The sequence below is a fragment of the Podarcis bocagei genome, assembly GCF_964188305.1.
Source record: "Podarcis bocagei genome assembly, chromosome: 7".
NCBI classification, from domain to species: domain Eukaryota; kingdom Metazoa; phylum Chordata; class Lepidosauria; order Squamata; family Lacertidae; genus Podarcis; species Podarcis bocagei.
The window spans coordinates 23,228,663-23,251,941 of NC_138132.1; the positions used below are offsets into that span (position 1 = coordinate 23,228,663).

At 44.6% G+C, this 23,279-nt stretch overlaps 2 protein-coding genes and 1 long non-coding RNA gene across 12 annotated transcripts in view; 2 read left to right on the plus strand and 1 right to left on the minus strand.

Annotated features, from left to right (window-relative positions):
- NKAIN1 (sodium/potassium transporting ATPase interacting 1) overlaps positions 1–5,619 on the plus strand; it is a gene marked incomplete at its 3' end in the record, with an annotated part of 55,080 nt that extends 49,461 nt beyond the window's left edge. For 2 of the 4 annotated variants that reach the window (XM_081202079.1, XM_081202080.1), the window contains exons 5-7: positions 1,080–1,140; positions 4,126–4,207; positions 5,022–5,619. In XM_081202079.1, coding sequence (XP_081058205.1) covers positions 1,080–1,140; positions 4,126–4,207; positions 5,022–5,031 — 153 coding nt within the window. Of the gene's footprint in view, positions 1–1,079; positions 1,141–4,125; positions 4,212–5,021 lie in introns of those variants that run through there. The other 2 variants (XR_014010105.1, XM_081202081.1) reach the window with 2 other exon arrangements.
- LOC308591360 overlaps positions 1–23,279 on the minus strand; it is a 329,063-nt gene that overhangs the window by 108,307 nt on the left and 197,477 nt on the right. The gene's annotated exons all lie outside the window — the stretch shown is intronic.
- PUM1 (pumilio RNA binding family member 1) overlaps positions 19,682–23,279 on the plus strand; it is a 52,634-nt gene continuing 49,036 nt past the window's right edge. For 6 of the 7 annotated variants that reach the window (XM_081201915.1, XM_081201918.1, XM_081201919.1 and 3 more), the window contains exon 1: positions 19,682–19,807. The gene's annotated coding sequence lies outside the window, so the exon portion shown is untranslated. Of the gene's footprint in view, positions 19,808–19,829; positions 19,972–23,279 lie in introns of those variants that run through there. The other variant, XM_081201916.1, reaches the window with a different exon arrangement.

The window sequence follows — 23,279 nt, forward strand, 5'->3', positions numbered from 1 at the left end:
CTGGGTTTCCCCAGCCACTCTGGGCAGCTCCCAACAGAATATTAAAAACACGATAAAACATTACACATTAAAAACTTCCCTAAACAGGGCTGCCTTCAGATGTCTTCGAAAAGTCAGAGAGTTGTTGATTTCCTTGACATCTGATGGGAGAGCGTTCCACAGGGTGGGCGCCACTACCGAGAAGGCCCTCTGCCTGGTTCCCTGTGGCTTCACTTCTCGCAGGGAGGGAACTGCCAGAAGGCCCTCGGAGCTGGACCTCAGTGTCCAGGCTGAACGATGGGGTGGAGACACACCTTCAGGTATACTGGGCCGAGGCCGTTTAGGGCTTTAAAGGTCAGCCCCAACACTTTGAATTGTGCTCAGAAACGTACTGGGAGCCAATGTAGGTCTTTCAGGACCGGTGTTATGTGGTCCTGGTGGCCACTCCCAGTCACCGATCTAGCTGCCGCATTCTGGATTAGTTGTAGTATCTGGGTCACTTTCAAAGGTAGCCCCATATAGAGCAGATTGCTGTAGTCCTAGCGGGAGATAACTGCTCTTCATCCATTGTGTGGGTTGTTCAACAACAACAAAAAGCCCAAACAAACAACGGCAACAAAAATGGGAGGGGGGAGGGGGTTTATGAAAGTAAAAGATTCTCCTGGACTAGATCAATAGCGCAATCCTATGCATACCTAGTCAGAAGCAAACCCCCTTGAGTTCAATGGGATTTATTCTCCACGTGTGGTCCCAGTAAGCACAATACATCTCAGCCAGCATTTTCTTGCCCCAATCCCTGGCTTTTGTTTCTGATACCCAGCTGAGGAAGAGTGCTAATGAACTCCAAAACTGGTTTGCTTCTCTTTCACTTTGAAGTTGAGCCCAATCATGGTATTGCTCTTGATCTTGTTTTGATCTTGGGGGCCAATGTGGCTGCCTGCGATTTTGCGTGTGCGATTTGATTAAGCTATTCAGCCTCATCTTGACCATTTCTGATTCTCGCCGAACTGCCGCTGCTTTTTCCTTGCTTTCAAATAATTCGCTTTTCTCCCTCTTTTTTTCTTCCTTTTCTTTTCAAAAAATAATTTTATATTTTGAAGCTCTTCGGATTTGTTTACGCCTGCTACGTCAGCAAAGTGTTTATGGAGGAAGAAGACAGCTGTAAGTACCTTTCATCTACTAATAATTGGAGATTACTTGGCTATGGAGTACTCCATTTAGGGGTAGAGGGAGTGTGGCATGTAGCTCAAACTGTTTATATGACGCAGTAATCAAATATGGTTCAAATGCCACCTTGGTGGCCTAGCAGGGATTTTGAACCTGCTGTTGTTGTTTAGTCATTTAGTCATGTCCGACTCTTCGTGACCCCATGGACCAGAGCACGCCAGGCACTCCTGTCTTCATTTTGAACCTAGGTCTGCCCAATTTAAATCCATCATACTTATTAACCCATGGGTAGACAAACTACTGGATCCGGCCCAATCGCCTTCTAAATCTGGCCCACAAACACTCCGGGAATCAGCGTGTTTTTACATGAGTAGAATGTGTCCTTTTATTTAAAATGCATCTTTGGGTTATTTGTGGGGCATAGGAATTTGTTCATTTTCCCCCCTTCAAAATATAGTCCTGCCCCCCACAAGGTCTGAGGAACAGTGGACCGGCCCCCTGCTGAAAAAGTTTGCTGACCCCTGACCGCTACCCTAGATGGACTCCCTGTGTTTTGTGGGTACCAATTCGTGTGGGGTTGGTAGTAAACAGGGAGATAAAAGCTTCTTTTATTTATTACATTTATACTTACATTTATACATTTACCCTTCAAAGAAACTCAAGATGGTGCCTGTGGTGCTTTCCCCTCACTCTCTCCTCACAACAGTCCTGTGAGGTAGGTTCTGAGAGAGAAAAAGACACTGCATTCCAGCAGGCAGAAGCTAAAGGTTTCTACATTCCTCCCCTTCCAATTCTCTCCATCCCGACAAGCAAAAGGCAGTATCTGTGTTCAAGGACACATTCCAATGAGGCGAAACCACTGGGGCAGCACAGAGCAGGGCCTGGGGAGAGTCCTGGGGGCCACACAGAGAAGCCTGAAGGGCCACATTAGCCCTACGGGCTGGATTTCCCCACTTCTGTTCAATGCCATTCACCTCCAATGCCTGCGGAGGAAGGCTGGAGTCCCAGTTTGCAAAAGAACAATGAATGTATCCTCTAGCACGGTTAATTCGAAAATGTTTCTGCAAGCAAATCACCCTGCCAGCCTGTGGCTCATGTTCAGATAACATTCTAAATAGATGTAGCGGAAAATTAAAACCTTTTGTGTAAAACAGGACACTGCCTAGCCATTGTAATAAGTTGCTTGGAATGTATTTGAAGCTGGCAGAGGCTTATTTGCTCCTGATAGCTTCCAAACGGCAGCATCTGACACAAATGAAATTATTAATAAAGTTTACACATGAAAAAACCCATTTAGGGAGCAGCAAATTATACGGATCCTCCTACGCAGAGCTTGGAATACAGGCGGAAGCTGGTCCTTCCCTGCATGTTTGTCTTTCCTAACAAACTTCAGAGAGAGCTCTCGGCTTTGACAGTCATTCATTTAATTCCAAATCTAATCAGACAGTCCATTATAAAAAGAAGAGACTCAAGCTCAGCTATGGCAAAATTAATATTAGAAGTGTAATAGAAGCAGCTCTGAATGCCTCTCACACAATATGGAATGGAAAGTCAGAAGACCAGGCTGGAAAGGGGGACATCATTGCTCTATGTATCTATATTGCAAAACATTTTTAAAAACAGTACAGTGGTACCTTGGTTCTCAAACTTAATCCATTCCGGAAGTCCATTCCAAAACCAAAGCGTTCCAAAACCAAGGCGCGCTTTCCCATAGAAAGTAATGCAAAACGGATTAATCCGTTCCGGAATTTTAAAAACAACCTCTAAAACAGCAATTTAACATGAATTTTACTATCTAACAAAACCATTATGAAAGCAATAATCATTGTACTGGACTGTAAAATAAATAAGACAGTATTGTAGATGATAAAAATTTAAATTATTATTTTCTTACCTGCACTGATGATCGTTATTGTTTGGATGGGGGGCTTTTATCCATTTCCGCAGTCATACAATCAATCAATCAATCAATCAATCAATCAATCAGTAGCTGAACTGGGTTCCACACAGTCACAAAAACAAATTAACCGAAAGAGTCTCAAAAACGAAAAACACAAAATAAATAGCAAAAACAAAAGTGCCAAACTTAATCTGTTCCAGAAGTCCACTTGACTTCCGAAATGTTCGAAAATCAAGGCGCAGCTTCTGATTGATGCAGGCGCCCTGGAAACAATAGCCAACAGCTGCATCGGACGTTCGGCTTCCGAAAAACGTTCAAAAACCGGAACACTTATTTCCAGGCTTTCGGTAGCAAGGTACCACTGTAATGTCAAGGCTGCCAGAAATAGTGTCTTTCAGCCATCAAATTCATGAGAAAACAGATGTTTTTTAAAATTCCTCTTGAAAGACAGTAATGAGGGAGACAAATGCACCTCACCAGGTGGAAAAGGGGGCTCAAAAATGATGATGATGATAATCAAGGAGTTGGGTTAAGAAGCAAAAATCTCTAGAGACACTTCTGTAACGTCCTTTGTGTGCACACCATATATTTAAAGCACATGGCTTTCCCTCAAAGAATCCTGGGAGCTGTAGTTTGCCCCCACTCACCAAGCTATACTTTCCAATACCCTTAACCAACTACAGTTCCCAGGATTCTTTGGGAGGGGTAGAATCATAGAATCATAGAGTTGGAAGAGACCACAAGGGCCATCGAGTCCAACCCCCTGCCAAGCAGGAAACACCATCAGAGCACTCCTGACATATGGTTGTCAAGCCTCTGCTTAAAGACCTCCAAAGAAGGAGACTCCACCACACTCCTTGGCAGCAAATTCCACTGTCGAACAGCTCTTACTGTCAGGAAGTTCTTCCTAATGTTTAGGTGGAATCTTCTTTCTTGTAGTTTGGGTCAAGCGCTTTAAAAATGCATGGCGTGTCTGCAGCCTCCGCTGCCACGTTTTGTGTGTTGCTGCTTTTGTTGTTTGGTCTGTTGAACCTGAGCTGTTTGATATGAATGCTTACTCCTCGTTTTTCACCCCGCAGTTGATTTCATTGGGGGATTTGATTCATATGGCTACCAGGCACCCCAAAAGATGTCACACTTGCAGCTACAGCCTTTGTATACGTGAGTATCTCTCATCTGTGGGGATCAGGGATGCATGGGGGCTGCTAGACAATGCCCTTACCTAGATCCTCTTCCCTCTGTGTTGAGAGAAGCGATATGTGTCCCCTTCACTAAACACTGCACCTATCCTGCCACTGGCACTATGGGCTGTCCATATGACAGTGGAATGTTCAATGGGGAGGGGATGCACATCAGTCCATGAAATTTATGTGAGATATTGAACCACGTGCAATCTAAGCCACATGTAAACACAACCACCCTATTTATTTAAACCAGATTTATATACTGCTTGATCATCAAAAGCAGTGTATATAAGATATCAAATTATTGATAAAATCAGATGTTGGAAACAAGTTAGCCTTTAAGCACCTCTTATAGATTGACACAGACAGTCCTGAGCTCTGACGCTTAGGGATGTATTCAACTTAAGTTTTACTCAAGAGTAGACCCATTGAAACCAATGGGCCTAACAGAGTCCTCTCCATTAATTTCAATGGGTCTGCTCTAAGCAAGACTAGCGCTGGATACGACACTTAATTTTTAATACCGTTTTTAGGAAATTGCATTGAATACCATTGGGTGTATCTTTTAAACAGTTTTTATGTAGAGCACTTAGAACTGTCTAGCATATAAAAATATTGTACATAAATAAGAATGAATGACTGAAGACATGAAAAAAATTGAATGGGCCCTGTTTCATTCAGGTTTTTTGAATGGTTCTGAATTTAACTCACTGCCCTTAATGGTGTTTGCTGAAGCTTTGTTGCCAGCCCTGGACTAAATCTGATGCCTTTGCTCTGTTTTGCTCTTTTAGCTCTGGATAACTGTTTCCTTAACTACAGTGAGCTGGCCCCTGGGGACGTTTGCAAAAAACGCAAGGCAAGCAGGGTGCCGAATATGATAAAATGATTCCAAAGCCAAATGACAGTCACCTCCTCTGGAGATCTGGTGTGGCCTGAAATCCCGCCCAGAGACAACACAGTGACTCTTCCTGGGTTCATTTCCTCCCCTCCTTTCTCTTTAACTCCTTCATTTGAGTGGCCACAGAGAGTTTTCATGCACCTGGAAGATGATTCTGGCACAAGTTCTTTCTGCTCAAGACTGAGGAACCAAAAAGAAGCTCGACGCTCCACCTGCTGGCCAGTGTTTGTAGTGGTGCTGGTAACTCCAGCGAATTTTTTAAAAAGGAAAATCAAGCAAGGGCAATATTACGTTCCAGAGAGGGCAAGGAAAAGCCCTATTTTTAAGGAAGACCTTTTTCAGGTTTTGAAGTGTTGCTCTTTATTACTTTTTTTTTTTAATTGTTCCGGATCACTTCCTGTTGTCCCATTTGCTTCTGAGCAAATGGCTTTGCAATGTGGCACAGGCTGCAAGAGAATCCATACATTGCAATAAAGAGTGAGATAGATATATATCTGACATCTGGAAAGGGGAGGCTTCATTAGGTCTGAAACCTGTTCTTCCCGCTCCCAGCCCCCGTACACCCAAGGCTTCCCAATTCCCTTTACTATTTAAATGAGCATCAGTTAAAAATCCAACTCCTGGTAACCGCTGGAGAAGACAAAATAGTTCTTTGATCATGGAGACAGAATTGAATATATGCGCACTGTGACAAATGTGTGGGTTTATTTCGGAGCTGGTTTTGCATCCCAATGATTCCAAGTTTATATGTTAGAATCCAGTGGGAGCTATTCCATTAGGCCAAAAGGGGAGGTGCTCCACCAACCTCAACCTGCTTTCAGTCAGCCCCTCCTTCATCTCAGTATTGCCCCTTGTAGAACTCAGCAAGGAGGAGGACGGGAGCCAAACCTAGAATTACCGTATTTTTCACTCTATAACATGCACCTGACCATAACACGCACGTAGTTTTTAGAGGAGGAAAATCCGTAGGCATGCCACCCGTAGGCATTTCCTCCATAACACACACAGACATTTCCCCTTACTTTCTAGGAGGAAAAAAGTGAGTGTTATGGTGCAAAAAATACGGTAGTTGCCTGTGGCTGTCTTTGGCTCTGGCTCTGCCTGCTGTGGCTGGCTCTGCCCACCATTAGTCCCCTTGTCCTAACAGTCCCAATGGGTACCAGCCACCACTGGGAGACATAGTGTTTCCAAAAGGGTCCTGAGAACCATTTCCGGGAACACGATAAATGCCTTCCAAAGGGCCAGAATCTCATCAGCTGGTTTCTCTTTCTTATTTTCTTTCTGTAAATTGGTGGTGCAGAACCCTCTTTCCTCCAAGTGCCCTACTTTCTCAACATCTCAGTGCTGGACGCTGCAGGGTCAAGAATTTCTGCAGCCTTCTCTAACCTGGTGCTCTCTAGATGCTGCTGGCCTACAACTCCCATCATCTGGGACTACTGGTGGAAATGGAGATCTAACAACATCTGGAGAGCATGGTAGGGTGAGGAAGGCTGCCGTAAGTTTTCATAGCCTCTATCTATCTATCTGCCCAAACACACAAAAGCTTGTTCAGAATTGGTCGCAGCTGCCTCATTCTGACACCAGGCAGTTCTTAGTAGTGGCTGGTGGCACTCGCCACACCTCCCATCACCAGCATCACTGTAGCTTACCAGGCATAGGCCACGGTAAGGGTGGTGCAGTGCAAATGCACCAGTAAAGAACACCAGATTGACTCTAGTAGTGTGTTTGCACCACACAGGCATTGCCACCGCCTTGCCCTTCTTTTTCCCGCTAAGCTGAAGGTCAGGTAAGCACCACTCCCACCATGTGCTGACCACCATTGCCAGTCCTTGTCACTCCAAACTAAAGTCATCGCTACCAAGCCATGTTCATAATGCCATTATATTCCCAGGTGTGGGCTTCCAAGGAAAAAGTTCTCATTTAGCTCTTCAACATTAAAGTTGTGGTTTTAGTCATGTATTCCTATTTACAAAAATTCTCATCCTGAGGTTGGAAGCCTCAGTTATTGTTTCACACAGACTTTTTCTTGTAAAGCTGCATACACAGAGCAGTCCCATTGAAATTGATGGACCTAACTTAGACATGGTCATTACTTTCAGTGGGTCTTCTCTGAGTAGGACTAGCATTGGATACACCCCATACCATTTCAATACCCACTGTGTATGCCTGACTTCCTTCCCACTTCACTATGCAAAAGACCGATAGACATGCGAACACCCTGCCAATCTAGTCATCAGTTTCCCCTTCCCTTCGGATGAACTGTCTACCTTTTTTGGTTTATATCACCATTTCTGCATATTCAGTCACATGCTCCTTCATTGCCTCCTTTTTTAATATACAGTGGTGCCTCGCAAGACGAAATTAATCCGTTCCGCAAGTCTCTTCGTCTAGCGGTTTTTTTGTCTTGCGAAGCAACCCTATTAGCGGCTTAGCGCTATTAGCGGTTTAGCGGCTATTAAAGGCTTAGCGGCTATTAAAGGCTTAGCGGATTAGCGGCTAAAAGGCTATTAGCGGCTTAGCGGCTTAGAAAAAAGGGGGGAAAGCGGGGGGAAATCGGAACACTCGCAAGACGTTTTCGTCTTGCAAAGCAAGCCCATAGGGAAAATCGTCTTGCGAAGCAGCTCAAAAACGGAAAACCCTTTCATCTAGCGGGTTTTCCGTCTTGCGAGGCATTCGTCTTGCGGGGCACCACTGTAGTGGGGGGGGGGGTTTAAACAAAAATATCAAAGCTGTTCTGGGGATGTTGGAGTAAGGATATATTCGCGATAGCTTAAGTACTAGCCAATCCATGCTGTGCACATTCAACTTCTGCAGACTTGAACTGTGAACTAAACCCTCACATGAGAATTGTCCATCTCACCCCAACACAAGTGTGCATCCTGAGCCACTCCAGTAAGGTTTCATTTGAACACAGCTAAAATGTGACCTCCTGTGGTTAAATAAAAATAGAACCCATTCCTCTCTCTCAGAGAAGTGTTTGCACTCAAGGAAATCAGTGGAGCCAAATAACAAACACTCTGAATGATAGGGCAGGTGCTTAAGACCCAGAAAGTGATGAGCCTGGGGCTTGAGGATGCCTAGTGGCACTAGCCTTTCCTGGAAGCTCTGTCTCCTGAAGCCAGCCTTCCTGAAGCTGATGTGCTCCAGATGTGGTTGAACTCCATCTCACATTAGCCCCAGGCTGTATGACCAGTGGTCAGGGATGATGGGAGCCGCAGTCCAACAACATATGGAGGACAGCAGGTCGAGAAAGACTGCTGGAAGGTATCCCCCCCCCCTAATCTCACTTGTGATGGTGTGAGCAGTAGTTATTCATTCCACAGTGGAAGAAATGCAGTCAGTACTTCCTCAGGAATGCCTTGAACTGCCATAATGCATTAATGCAGGACAGAGAGCTGGGTATGTAGGAACCTATATTTTTTTTTGCAGCTGGAACATAGCATACTGTACAGAGGTAGGCGTTCCATCCGTTGCTCACCCACTTTGGGCCTCTTGCCCCACCCACCACTGCCAACCCGCACCCACCTACCAATAAAGTTCCTGCCCTCAGATTGAAAAAGATTCTAAGCAGTTGGATTAGATACTGCAAGGCTAGATCCTTTTCTAGACCTGCCTTCCCCCAATTTTTGGTGCCCTCCAGAAGTTGGTGTACTGCAATTTCCATCATTCCCAACTGTGGGCAGTCCTGGCTAGGTCTGAAAGGAGTTGGAGGCCACCCAGTTGGTGTGTCTCGTTCATCTGGTTAATTCTGCACCAAACATAACTGTGGCCTAATAATATGGCTGACTGCCAGCCTTTCTTTGCAATGCTGAATATCTCCCATATCATGAGCGTGGCACATAGAGACAATAAATGGGGACCTATAAACCTGAAGTATGTGTGTGCACGCACACTGAAGTCTGCTCCTTTTGCCTGCCTGCAACTGGTATTTCTGGAAGAAAAGTCCATGTGCCATCAGTTTCTTTTCCCCATTACCTAAATATACCTGATATAAGATGCTTGGCAGTGCATCCTGTCTTAGCCAGTCTGGGGCAAGCTGAGCAACTGGAACAGGCTTTCGGCATCACTTCTAGTAATATATTCACCACTGGCTGAAAACTCTGCTCAGAGTTTTGTCCTGCTGAACTGGACAAAAGAATGTGGGAATCTCCTGATATGGGGGCAGGATGCGGCAGCTGTAAGACTTAATTTTTGAATGAAAGATTGTGGTTTTCCCCAAAACCCATCTCAAGCTAGCCATTTCCCTTTCATTTGCAATGTATGTCCCTTCACTCTCTACCGATCTGATTTGTAAAAAGGCAGCAATCACAAGTGTTACTGGGGAGTAAACCCCACTGAGTCCACTGGGACTTCCTGCTGAGTAAACATGCATAAGATTGCACTGTGAAGCATGGAAATAAGGAAGGGGCAGAAGAGTTGGCCCTATTGGCTGTCAGAGCAGCTTCTCCTCATATCAGATTCAAGGTGAGCATTCTCAGGACTGAAAAAAAGGAAATACTCTTGCCCCCACCCTCCAGCTCAAAGAGAAGGAATTTTATAATCAAGATAAATTTATTGCAGTTTCCCCAACATGTAGCTAGGATGATCAGGTGCAAACAGAGAACAGGGTTCGTGCAATGTTAGCAGTTGTTTCTTGCCATGCAAACTAATCCTGCTGAAATGCTTCCTCTAATAAGCAACTATTAAAGGTGCAGGAGCCCCTATCTTCTTTGGCACACTGAAACCAACATAAATTTTGCACAAAATAACTTTTTTTAAAGCGACATTTCAGTAGTTTTCTTTTTGAAGCCACTTTAGAACAATTTATTATAAATTTTATTTTTAAAGCTTTGAGGGCTACTTTTTTAAAAGCAAATACTGATGAATTGTAATGCAATAATGTTAAGTTCCAGTTTGAAAATTCCAATGCTTGTGCACCTTGTTCTTCCAACCACCACCCCTGAAACCTCTTAACATCAAAAGGGATTCACAATTGGGAATGATGTGACAGGGAGGGAGGGAGGCGGACATACCGTAAATTAGAGCTCTCACCTGTCTTGCAGCACATTCATTTCGTTCATAAGTGTGCATAGGTTTGCATCCTTAACTGATTAATAGCAGGAGGTTTTATCAATTGAGTATAAATTGATTCAATTGGAATATGTGGCAAAACGGTAGTTCTGAAGCGGGGGGGGGGGACATGTTTCATCCATGCAGCTGTTGTATTAGAAGAGATTTTCCTTTCTGGGTGAAAGGAACAGGGACTGCCTCTTCTTGCTGCCAGCAAGAAGTATTCGTATTAAAAAGTCAATGTGCAGTTGACCTAGGACTGGGGAGCCCAGGGTTCAAATTCCCATTTGGCCATGGTTGTTTGGCTGGTCTCTATTTCTCAACCTAACCTACCTCATGGTATTGCAGCCAGGAGAAAATAGGAGGGTTTTTTTGGGGCGGGGTGGGGGGAGAGAGACTACATACAGAACATCACCTTGAGCTCCTTGGAGGAAAGGGAGCATAAAATAAACAAAGCAAGCATGAAACCAACAAGTAAAAATGTTAATACTTCTTTTAAACAAAACTGCCAGGTTAATCGAGGCTACTTGTTTTTTAGTTGGTCCAAAAGTTTTTAATCAATCTAAACCATGGCTTGGGAACAGCTGCTCCTCACCCCTTCTGAGGCAGACTGGGGCTGATGATGCTACGGACCCAACAACAAAGTAGTTGCTGGTTCATTTCCGGGCCCAATTCAAGGTGCTCACATTAGTGTTTTTGAAGCCTGAAATGACTTGAGGCCCCAAATACCTGAAAGAGTGCCTCCTCTTGGGTGTTAGGCTTGACAAAGGGGGCCCCAGTGTTGGTTCCACCAACCTCAGAAGCTCAGGAATGTGTGTGTGTGTTTGTGGTCTGCAGCAGCCCCTCGGCTGCAAAACTCCATCCCCACAGAGGTGCATCTAGCCTCCTCATTATATAGCGATTGCTGGAGACACATCTCTTCACCCTGGCTTTTGACACCTGAGTTGTATACTGTTAGAACCCACCTTTCTTCTGTGATAGTTGTGTTGAACCTTTTTTAACATTGTGTTTCACCTTAGGGTGAAGGGTGGGATGATGACGATGATGATAAAAATAACTAACTAACTAACTAACTAACTAAATAAATAAATAAATAACGGGTTTTCCCATCCCCAATCTAATGCAAATATTGCAGTCCTTATAGAAATGGACTTATAAATCTCCTTCACATTACTTCCCCAGGTTGTTTCAGTAGCATATTTATAGTATTATCATGTTTGATTCTTGTGCGTCTCCCAATCTTCCACTGAAGAGCTCCAAGTGCCTTAGGAGAACAGAAAGCTGCCTTAGACCAGTTCACACTATTTGTACATCTAGACCTTTTACTCAATCCTTTGCTCACCTGGTGCCCTCCAGAAGTTTTGGTCTACAGCAGTGATGGCCAATCTTGGCCCTCCAGCTGTTTTGGGACTACAATTCCCATCACCCCTGACCACTGGTGCTGTTTGTTAGGGATGGTGGGAGTTGTAGTCCCAAAACAGCTGGAGGGCCAAGTTTGGCCATCGGTGGTCTACAGCTTCCATTAGCCTCAGCCAGCAAAGCCATGTCAGCTACGGGAAGGCAAGGTTACCTGTTTGTTTATACTCCATTTCTGCTAATACATTGAAGGCGGTTTCCAATTCAAAGTGACGGCTGGTAATCTAACAGGCATGATACAAAAGGAGCACGTGTTCAGAAAGGAAGAGGAGATTAAGCAAATTCAGGCCCTGTTTCAAGCAAAATGTTAGCTCAAAGCTCCATAATGACAAGGCAGAAGGTGGCCACTGTGCAAGGTAGTTCTGGGAGGCAAGGAGGCAAATAGCCATTGGTCCAGGCTGACTTCAATGGAGCTGTTTTCTCTCTCCCTCTCTGGCAGCCAGGTCAATGGTTGTGCCTTTGTAAGCATTACTGGAATGAGTGGGAGCGAATGGATCCTGAAGCAGTGTTTACTTGCACAGTGGTCCAAGAGCCTATTCTGATTCAATGCCTCAGGGGAAGATATGAACATAGGAAGCTTCCTTTAGAATGAGTCCATCTAGCAGCATGTTATTTATGCACATTTGCAGTGGTTTTCCAGGGTTTCAGACAAGAGACTTTGCCAATCCTACCTGGAGATGCCAAGGATTAAACATGGGACCTTCTGCATGCAGCCTCTAACTCTAACCACTGAGATACATCAGCTCCCAAGATGAGAGGGTGATATTTTTTGGCTCTTTGGATATGTGAGGATTCTTTAACTTGAGACCCTTGTGTGCATTGGGGGATAACCAACATGCCCTCCAGGTGTTGTTGGACTACATCTCATCATCATTCTTGACCATTGGCCCTGCTGGCTGGGACTGATGGGAGTTGTAGTCTAATAACATTTGGAGGGTTCCAGGTTGACCACCCCTGATTTTACACAATAGAACTGTGCACAGGGATAGCACTTGATTCTTGGACAGGCTGAGTTCTGCCTAGGGACGCTGTGCCAAAACCACACAGAACCCAGGACGGATCCGTGCTCATCCTAAAGCCAGGCTGGAGTCTAGCAAGGGTGATGATTCCATGATCCAAACCCAATATTGTTTCAGAGCTTCATATCACCAATGTAGACCATCCTGGGCTTTATTCGTCATATATCTCCCTTCCAATTTCGCAGGACAGCGCTAGGTCAGCTGTAGGGGAACCTGAAATTGCAAAAAGACCTGTGTTATTTGTCAAGGACAGCCCAAGACATTATACACCCTGAGGCAAGAAATTAGACAGTTGCCCCACCAATTCTGCATACAGAAGCCAACTGGATTGTCAGTCAAATCACTTCCGACACTTCAATCAGTTCACCCTCTACTGTATCTGGAGGCAACGGCCTATAGTTAGAAGCGACAGGGCAGACACATGCAATTGTACCTTCCCAGACATTGACACCAATGCTCGCCTCCTAACACCTGCTTCCTGAGGTGGCTTCCCAACTCTACCTAATGACAGGGCCGGCACTTTGTTTTACTGTTGTTAATTTCCTGCAGTTACTTCATGTATAAAAAATAATTGCAGTTGGGATTCTGACTGACTCAAGTGGCTCTTGTTTCACAAATGTATGCTTTCAGTGCTTAACTTGATGATGATAATTAATGATGAATAACCAGAAACAGAGCTATAGTCACCCCCCCCCCCATCTACACTAGCAAATCTTAAGAAAAGTACTAGGGATGTGGGAGGGATTAGGTTTGGATGACTCCATAATTTGCATGACCCAGAGAAATGTGTGAATTGAAATGCAGCTGTGCTTCAAAACCTGCCCTTTCCCAAAATTTGCGATGCAGTTCTCCAACCAAACAATGCATACAAAACTGAGGGGGTAGTGCATATAATAGTGAAAATAACATACAACAAATGCATTATGTTAGGGAAAATTTCTTGCAGAAATATCTAGAGAAATTCATGCTACAATGCAGAATTGTGAATAACTGTGCTTAAGATTGGAAAAATGAATAACACAGAGAAACTGAGATTCTTCCTTCCCCACCCTGATTGGGGGAGGGGGAAATGGGTACCCTTAAGAAGAGGCTTCATGAAGTGTACCCCAACTCCTTCATAAAGTCCACCCTAATCCTATACAATGTTTCATTGGAAGTAAATCCTGCTTTTTTCGGTGGGGTGGAGTCCCAGATAAGTGGAGCCTAAGACTGAAGTCCATAATGGTTTATACGAACGTTTGTGATCATTGAACCAGACTGGAGCATGGGTGAAAAATCCATTCAGTTTTTGTTTTGGGGGTTTTTGGATGAAAATACGCTCCATCTCCTGTGGTTAAAAATGTGTACCTGCATGTGTGTTTGTTTATTGAAGGATGATTTTGGAATTGCCACAATTCAAAATTTGGTAGAAAGTAACTCCATTTCTCCCTTGCACACAGACTTCTCTTCCCTCTTTCCTTTTTTTAAAAAAATATCCTCACAGATTTTGGCACTGGTGCTTGGACAATTTTTTTAAAATAAATAAAATTGTATTTGTAATGTCAAAATATTATTTTTCTCTCTCTTCTGTAACTCTTAACACGTCAAATATGTTTGCTTTAACAATAGCTGTTTGAATTTTGTGTATTTTTCTGATTTTGTGCAGTTGAACTGATTAAAATGGGTGGTTTTTTTTCACTCCCCCCTTCAGATTCTTCTGTCTCCAGCTGTGCCAAATACAGGATTTTAAATTTAATTTTGAACGCTCATCAGGGTCATCTTTCCTCATTCAAGAAGGGGTGGGACACCTTTTTTTCTCTGAGGCTCAAGGGCCTCAGAATTAATCCTCTCATGGATTAATGCGTTAGCTATTGATGACTACTAGTCACAATAATGGCTTGTCTACACAGTCTAAAGCAGTCGTGCTTCTGAATATCAGTTGCTGGAAACTGCATTTTTGTGTTTTTATATTGTAAACTGCCCTGTCATCCTCAGATGATGGGCAGTATAGAAATGAAGTACAGTGGTACCTCAGGTTACATACGCTTCAGGTTACATACGCTTCAGGTTACAGACTCCGCTAACCCAGAAATAGTGCTTCAGGCGGGGGCGGGCTGGCACGTGTCCCGGGGGCACGACGCGTGTCCTGGGGGTGTGGCACGCCACCCACAGGGGCATGGTGCCCAGCGCAGGCAGGGGGGTCAGCCACGATGGCACCCTACCAGGATCACGCTGCCAGGGGCGGTGCGCTCCCCCTGCCCCCCTCTTCCTCCACCAGTGGGTAGATTAGGCTGAGAGTGATGTGGCTGTCTTAAGGTCACCCAGTGAACGTTAAGGCTGAGTGGAGATTACTAGCACTGGTCTCTCAGGTGCTAGTCATAAACTCTAACCACTACACCACACAGACTCCATTGTTATTCATATTTTCAAACATCTAACCATACAGTTCGACACAATAGGAATGACAAATGAGGAGTGCTTCAGTCAGTTCCAGGAAAATTCTGACATCAGTTGTGTTTCATTTTGAAAAGCAGCCAAAGTTTTCCCTGAGAGCCTGGAAAGTTATACCTATGTTCTTTAGGTGCCTAATAAGTAGCACAACTTGACCTCCAAGCCATGGTCCGGGGGGGGGGGGCAGCCATAGCTATGTGGTGGAACAGCGTTCTTCAACTTTGGCCCCATAGATGTTGCTGGACTTCCAAATCCTCATTCAGTTTGGCCAATGGTTAGGGGCGATAGGAGCTGTAGTCTAACCAACACAAAGGAGAAGGTCTTCAAAAGTATAAGGAACAACAGACAAGATCACAAGGACTGTAGAAATAATGAAAATGGCAGGGAAATTATTTATATGTAGGAAAAGCAAGACTGCATGTAAAAGGAGAGAGAGAGAGAGAGAGAGAGAGAGAGAGAGAGAGAGAGAGAGAGAGTTAACCACTGTAGTCTAACAATCACAACCTTTATCTCCAAACCTCAAATTATTCTATTGTTATGATGACCGCTCCTGCACTGCATCCTGTTCTATGCTTCATCAGAGCAAAATGGAGAATCTCTCACAATGGCAGCTATAGATCCTCATTTGACTTTTCAGATCTGTGTTAATCTTTGTTCATCTTAAGAAATATATAATGAGTGACATTATTTGAGAAATTGTCCATTTTATTCTGATGAAGCACAAAACAGAATGCAATCCCGGAGACCTCATAACAATATACAGTGGTAACTCAGGTTACATACGCTTGAGGTTACATACACTTCAGGTTACGGACTCTGCTAACCCAGAAATAGTGCTTCAGGTTAAGAACTTTGCTTCAGGATGAGAGCAGAAATTGTGCTCCGGTGGCGTGGCAGCAGCAGGAGACCCCATTAGCTAAAGTGGTGCTTCAGGTTAAGAACAGTTTCAGGTTAAGAACAGACCTCCGGAACGAATTAAGTACTTAACCCGAGGTACCACTGTATTAATAATTTGAGGTGCTTAGAGGAATTATTGCATTATTATGTAACTGTTAACACACACACACACACACACACAGAGAGAGAGAGAGAGAGAGAGAGAGAGAGAGAGAGAGAAAGTTCTGAAATAATTTTGGGGTGTGTGGCTCCTCAAAGTCGAGCAAACAAACTAACAAAAATGCTTAAGAAATTCTAGAGTTTGCTGGCCTCTCAGTCAATGCCCCTACTTTAAAACACAGTATTAAAAACAATTTCAAACAACATATATTGAGCAACCGCAATACAGCATATAGCAATCTATCAACCTGGTGTGCAGAAACACTCTTATTTCTTCACCTGACCGCTCAGTATAAATTATTTCATTAATTCCCATATTCAGAGAAAAATATTTCAGTTCCTTGATCTTTTATTTCAAGAAGAAAATGTACTTTTTCATTTAAAAAATATGTAAAACCTTGGATAATTAAACAATGATAAAAATGCAATTGTTGTGTTTGCAGAGGAAATCAGTCAGGAATCATTTCTGTAATTCGCTTTAAATTGCAGTCCTACATACTCATGCACCAGGGAGTAAGCCCCATTGAACTCAGCGGGACTTCCTTCTGGACAGACACGCGTAGTAACGCGGCAATTGTCTTAGTGTTGCTTTGTGTGGTCTCCGATTTCAAAGCGATTGTTCCTTTAACCGCGAGTTATAATCACAGGAACTACAAGTCCCAGAATGCACCGAGGCAGAGGAATTGTTCATATCCGGTAAAAGGAGTACGAGATGGGAGCTGTAGTCTACAATGATTGCCGTTTGGACCTGTAGGAATATATTTCCGGTGGGGACCCTCTTTTGTTTAAATTGGGTGCTCGACTTTTATGAATAAAGTAGCCAATATCTCGCACAAGTAACAACAGTGATTGTCTTAAAATGATCCTTGAGATGGGAGGGAACACGTGCTTGTGCGTTAGAGTACAACAAAGCATGCATATTTTTTGAAATAAAAAAATTCCTTCCTGTAGCACCTTAAAGACCAACTAAGTTAGTTCTTGGTATAAGCTTTCGTGTGCATGCACACTTCTTCAGATACACATATTTTTTGAAGTGAGTCTGATCAACTCACTGTGCAGAGGTTCGTTTGCTGACTGTAGGAAGCTGGCTTACACTCAGTCGGGGCATTTCTCCATCTAGCTTAGTATTGTCTGCGCTGACTGGCAGTGGCTCTCCGGGATTTCAGACAGGACTCTCACCCAGCAGCTAGAGACGCTGGGGATCGAAGCTGGTACCGTGCAAAGCACATGCTCTACCAGTAAGCTAAGGCCTTTGTCCCTTAGACCAGGGAAATCCTGGTTGCTTTGGGCTTGAGAGCGCAAATACTGTAGTGGGTCAACAATAGTTTGCATACGCTGATCTAAATTGCACCTTAAAAGAGAAAACAGTCTTTAAGTTCTGCATGTTTGTTTTGAAGTCCCATTAAGCTCATTGAGGCTCATTCCAAAGTAAGTGTGCATCGTGTATTGTCTTCTAAATGCGACTTTGAAATGGGAAGTTTACTTTAATTGCCAGAGGGTGCTGCAGATAATCTGGATGTGTATTTGGCATCTGTTCCACCAGGAAAGGATGGGAGTCTGTTGGGGGGTTTTTTAACCTACTTGCAGATGCTCATTCTGTATCTGCTTAAATGTCTACCATTGAAGCTGACAAAGCCTTTCCAGCACAATGCTGGAGAGAGAAGGACAGGTTAGACCGGTTTGCTTACTGAACAAAGGAGCAGCAGCTAAGCAAGGTTAGGACACACCAGTAGAAAGCCAGGCAGGATCCGCACATGCAGATGGAAATCCTGGCCTACTGAACATGTGAATGGTGTGCAGATGGGCAGGGAGTAGGTTACAGAACTATAGCGTCCCAATCAAGAGAAGTCCTAGTACTGCTATTTTCTGCCTTGGTTAAACCACACTGGAGTACTGTGTCCAGTTTGGGGCAGCACAATTTAAGAAGGCTAATGACAAGCTAGGGACTCGGGTGGCGCTGCGGGTTAAACCACAGAGCCTAGGACCTGCCAATCAGAAGGTCAGCGGTTCAAATCCCCGCGACGGGGTGCGCTCCCATTGCTCGGTCCCTGCTCCTGCCAACCTAGCAGTTCGAAAGCACGTCAAAGTGCAAGTAGATAAATAGGTACCGCTCTGGCAGGAAGGTAAACGCCATTTCCGTGCGCTGCTCTGGTTCGCCAGAAGCGGCTTAGTCATGCTGGCCACATGACCTGGAAGCTGTACGCCGGCTCCCTCAGCCAATAAAGCGAGATGAGCGCCGCAACCCCAGAGTCGGTCATGACTGGGCCTAATGGTCAGGGGTCCCTTTACCTTTACATTAATGACAAGCTGGAACGTGTGCCAAGGAGGGTGACCAAGATGATCAAGGATCTGGAAACCAACCAAGCCTTATGAAGAACGGTTGAGGGAGTTGGGCATGTTTAGCTTGGAAAAAAGGATGGAGCGAGCTTGTTTTCTCCTGCTCCAGAGGCTAGCAATGAATTCAAGTTACAAGAAAGGAGATTCCAGCTAAATATTGGGGGGAGCTTCTGACAGTGGAGTAGACTCCCAGCACAAGAGGTGGTGGACGCTCCTTCCTTGGAGGTTTCTAAGCAGAGGTTGGATGGCCACCTGCCATGTATGATCTACCTGAGATTCCTGCATCGCAGGGGTTGGACTAGATGATCCTTGGAGTCCCAAGTCTGAAATTCTACAGTTTTATAAGTCCATGATTCTGTTACAGATGGCAGTAGAGCAGCAACTGTTGTTGGCATGTAATCTTTCCAAAGGAGCAAAGTCTAGTTGAGCATAACTCATTTTGTTATCAGTGGAATTAATTTCTGCTGTTAGTGAGAAGAACGGGGGAGGGGGGCTTGTTTATGTATAAGAAGAATCACGATAGTTACACACGTGCATTTTGTTTCGCGGGGTGGGATACAGACCTGCTATGATTTTCCTGCGCCTTTCTCACTGTCGTCGTTAGCGTTGCCAACTTCTTCAGGGACGGCTGCTGTGCCTTTCATGGCAAACAAAATATCCAGCAAGCAAATGCCGAATGTGAACACGACTGAGGGTGTAGCTGTAGCAGTGGCAGCAGTAACAGAAAACTCCACCTGTTGAGTTTTTGCCTGTCACACCCCATTCCAGGCACAGCAGCTGAAGGAAGTGGGGAGTTGTTGGCAGCCTCTTTTGGGGGTGGGATAAGGGGCATTTGACTTGAGGATTTGGTTGCCAAGGGTCTTTTATTGTTATGCAGCATGTATAAAAGGGAGAGGGTGCTTTTTTGAGGTGGGGGTCCCCGTACAGTTCACGTTCTATATTAGCAATAAATGATGTGCATCTATATATATTTCTGAATACTGTGCATCATAACTCTCTCATCCTAAATTCTAAAGGCCTCAGGCTACGGAGGTGTTTTTATTTTTATTTTTTTTAAGCCAAACCCAAGCACCCCGATTTCCCTTTTACGTATATGCTGGGTCCCTCCGCCCCGGGGTGTGTGCGTGTGCGCGCGAGGCCACAACAAAGCCCCGCGTGCCTCTGGAGCTCGCGGCTTGAGCTTCCTTGCAAGCCGGCGGCGGCGGCGGCCAGGCTCGCGGAGCCTACCCTTCCCATGATGCAGCGCGCCGCCCCGAGTCCCCCAGTGGGCCGCCATGTTGTTGGAGTGAAAGGCAGGGGGAGCGGCAGCCGGAGCTAGAGGCCGGGGGGAGGGGGGGCCTTTGAGATCCATCTTCATCCTACCGTTCCGCCCGTGAGTATCCGGACCGGAGTGGGCCGAAACGGGACTCGGCACCCCAGGCAGCCCGATGGTAGAGCCGTATTGGGGCTAGGGGTTAGGCCGAGGCGGCGAGGCCCTTCCGAAAGGCGGCCCTGGGCGGGCATTATCGCCGAGGCTCTTCCTCGCGCTTGTTCCTGGTACATATTTTCGAGTCCAAGCAAGGCCTCTATTGTTGTTCCAGGAGGGGAGGGGGGAGGGAGAGAGGAAGGACCGATGGGGGCGGCTCGAGGGGCCCGGGACGCCCCCCTTTAAACTGTATAGCCCCCCCCTTCCCGGAAAAAGCCCCCACCTTAAAAAAAGAAGCAGCAGCTTATACCATCCCCTGGGGTGGTTTTGTTCTCTCATTCCCTCCCTCCCCTCCTTCCTTTTCTTTGGGGGGGGGAGGAGAGGCGGGGTAGAGAGTTTACTTCGGCTTAAAATAGTCTTTCCAAGCAGCCAGAGTGATTAATATGCTTCATTTGGGGGGGCGGGGGGTGGTGGTTTGGTGGTCGGGGGGTGGCTGATTTCATGGTGCAGGATTGAACTCCAGCGATGTGGAGGATAAAAGGGGGAGTACTTTGCGGGAGGGAGGTGGGGGGAAAGTGATTAAACAGGGGGAGGTAATTAGGATTTTCAAACGTCCGTAGGTGATGCCTAATTAAAATCGTCCGCGAGCAGGGCATACAGGAAATGGTGTACGTGACTTAAACTTTGTCTGCCACTGGTGTACAGGGTTGGTTGGTTGGGTAGGTATGTATACTGTACATTGGATGGGGGGAGCTTCTTTAGTGTCCGGTTGGGGGGAGTGGATGGTGTGTTGGATGTTATACAATGGGGGGTGGAGGGTGTTTCTCTTCCCTGGCCCACAGTGAGTTAATACAGTACCTCTGGAGCTCGTGTTTCTTTGTAGTAGCTAGTTGGGCTTGTTTTGGGACCCTTGTGTTTGTTTTTTTCAGGGCGAGCATGGTGGTATAGGGATTTCTGTTTTTGTTTTTGTCCGGATGAAAGGGGCATAAAGAATACATGCAGTAATGGATTTCCTGGTTTGTCTCGGTTTTTTTATACATATAGCTTGTGTGTTTATCTGTAAGTGAGCAACAATGAAAGGCTGGCTTCTCTCCCCTCTTAGGCCCTTGGCCCTTCTAGCTTCAAGTTAGTTCTTGGTGAAGCTATTCTGAAGTGAAACAAAGTTACGGAAGAGGAAGGGGTAGCCTTTGTTATCATATGAACCCCATGGAAAATATTATCAATTTAAAGACTTTTATTTATCGGAGGGGGGCATGCCTGATCATGTAAGAACCATAACAAAGAACTGAATGTACAGTTTGATCCTTTGCATCTTTACTCAGAAGTGACTCCCGCCACTTACTCCCAGGTAAATATACATAGGTTCACAACTTTATGTCATGGCCCAGAATTAATGCTGCTTCAGTTCACTGAAATAAATACATTTTTAGTGTGCTTAACTCTTGTGTTGGGCTGTGGTCTTAGAATTTGTAGGCAACAAACTTCAAACGCAAAGAGACAATTTTCCTAGAAAAAGGAGGATTTGATGGGATAGCAATTTACCTTCTGGATTACAATTTTTAATTCCTTCCCTGGTATTAACCCTGGAAGGCTAGTTTCTATGTAGCAATTCAGTTGTATTTGTTATGCTATGTTATATCAGTTTTATTAAATTGTTTTAAAGTTTGTTTTTAGTTTATATAAAAGAGAAAGTTACACATTGTGATTCCTTTTACCAATCTGTAGTAAGGACGACAAAAAAAATGTTTTCTTTCTTTTTTGGTAACGTGGATATAGTTATATAGTTTATGTTGAAGGGTGCATCTTTGATAAGGGCCACAGGCTGCCTTTTTGTTTGTAAATTAGCAGCTATCATAGGAAGCTGATAACAAAACTTGGGATTCAAGTGAGGGGGAAATAAACTGTGATGGTCATGTGACTTGAACCACCCTTTATAGTTTGAAAGGTTTTCTGTAGATCAGGGTTTTCAAAGTGGGGGTCTGGTGTCAACCTTTTTTGGGCAGATGAGAAATTGAGAGAGTCGCCTTTTGTAGAACTTCCTCTTGTGGGCATGGGATGTTCATGTGGCGTGGGTTCACACAGAGAGTAGGCTGCTTTGGACAATTGGGTTGCCTTAGGTGGTCTTTAGGCCTTTCCAGATTACTGATTCTGTGGCACTGCAGCTGTCTTGTTCTCTCTGCAGTACCGGCTTGTACATTGATAGGACATTCTGTTGTAGTGTTAGGGAGCAGAGGGATCGTGGCTGAATGAACAGACTGTGCTGCAAAGTGTGGGTTCTATCCCTCAGGTGTGCAGTGAGCAGATAAGAGTGGTGTGGAGCTTGGTAATTAGAGTCTGGGAATCCCTAGTGTAAGAGTCCTCTGTTTGCATGAAGTGATATAAAAATACTTTAATTTTAAACTTAAACTTCCCAGCATGTTGTTCCCCCTGTGCCTTTTCAAAAATGTGTATTTGCATTTAGGGATTTCCTTGTGTATGCTAGATGCTAGATTTAGCATTCGTTGGTGGTCCTGTGCCTACATAGGTGGTTGTACAAATTTACCTTCACAGTGCTGAGATTTGAAAAGAAAGCAACAGTTCTTAATTTTTTTAAAAATCACATTTCCCCCACTATACAGTTCTCTTTCACTGCCATTGGTATTATCTTCCGCAACAACCCTGTGCGCTTGGCTATTCCAGAATGGACTGTGCCTACCCTAAGATTCATCCAATGATGTTGATGGCTTAGTGGGTGTGTAGTCTTAATCTTCTGTTCTAACAACTACATCACACCAGCTCTCAGTTCTGTAAGGGAGCAGGAGGAAGTGTAGTGTATTGTAACTGACACATTTCTAAACTTTGTAAGCTGCTCTGGGAGCCTCTTTCGGTGGAAGAGCGGAATAAAAATGCTTCAAATAAATTACTTCTTGAACATGAGCACAAAGTACTGGACTGAGGAACTGTTGCTTCAAGCCTGGACATGGTATATTGGGCATAGTGTTGCTTCAAGCCTGGGCATGGTGTTTTAGGCGTAGTTTTGCTTCTGTAATTCTGGAAATACACATTAAATTCCCGGTGTTAAAATCACATTTTAAAAAATTGAGTGATGAGATGACATGGGCTATTCCAGCCCATTGCTAGCCATTTATCTTTCCTTTCATCTTTCGTTACAGCCAGTGGGCAAAAGCCAAAAAACTTGTATTCAGAATAGATCAATTGAAATCAATGGGTTTAAGTTACTTGATTCCATTGATTTCAGTGAGTATGACTAGTATGTATGACTAGTGTTAGATATTGCTTAGTGAGCATAAAGCTTGCTTTGTGCAATCTCTCCCCCCCCCCCACTCGTTCTTAAAGCTGTCTGCATGGCAGTCACTCACTGAAAAATCTGGTTTGCTATTTTCACTGACTAAAATAGTGAAATACAGGGGTGCTTAAACTGTATCTTCAATTACTTGTG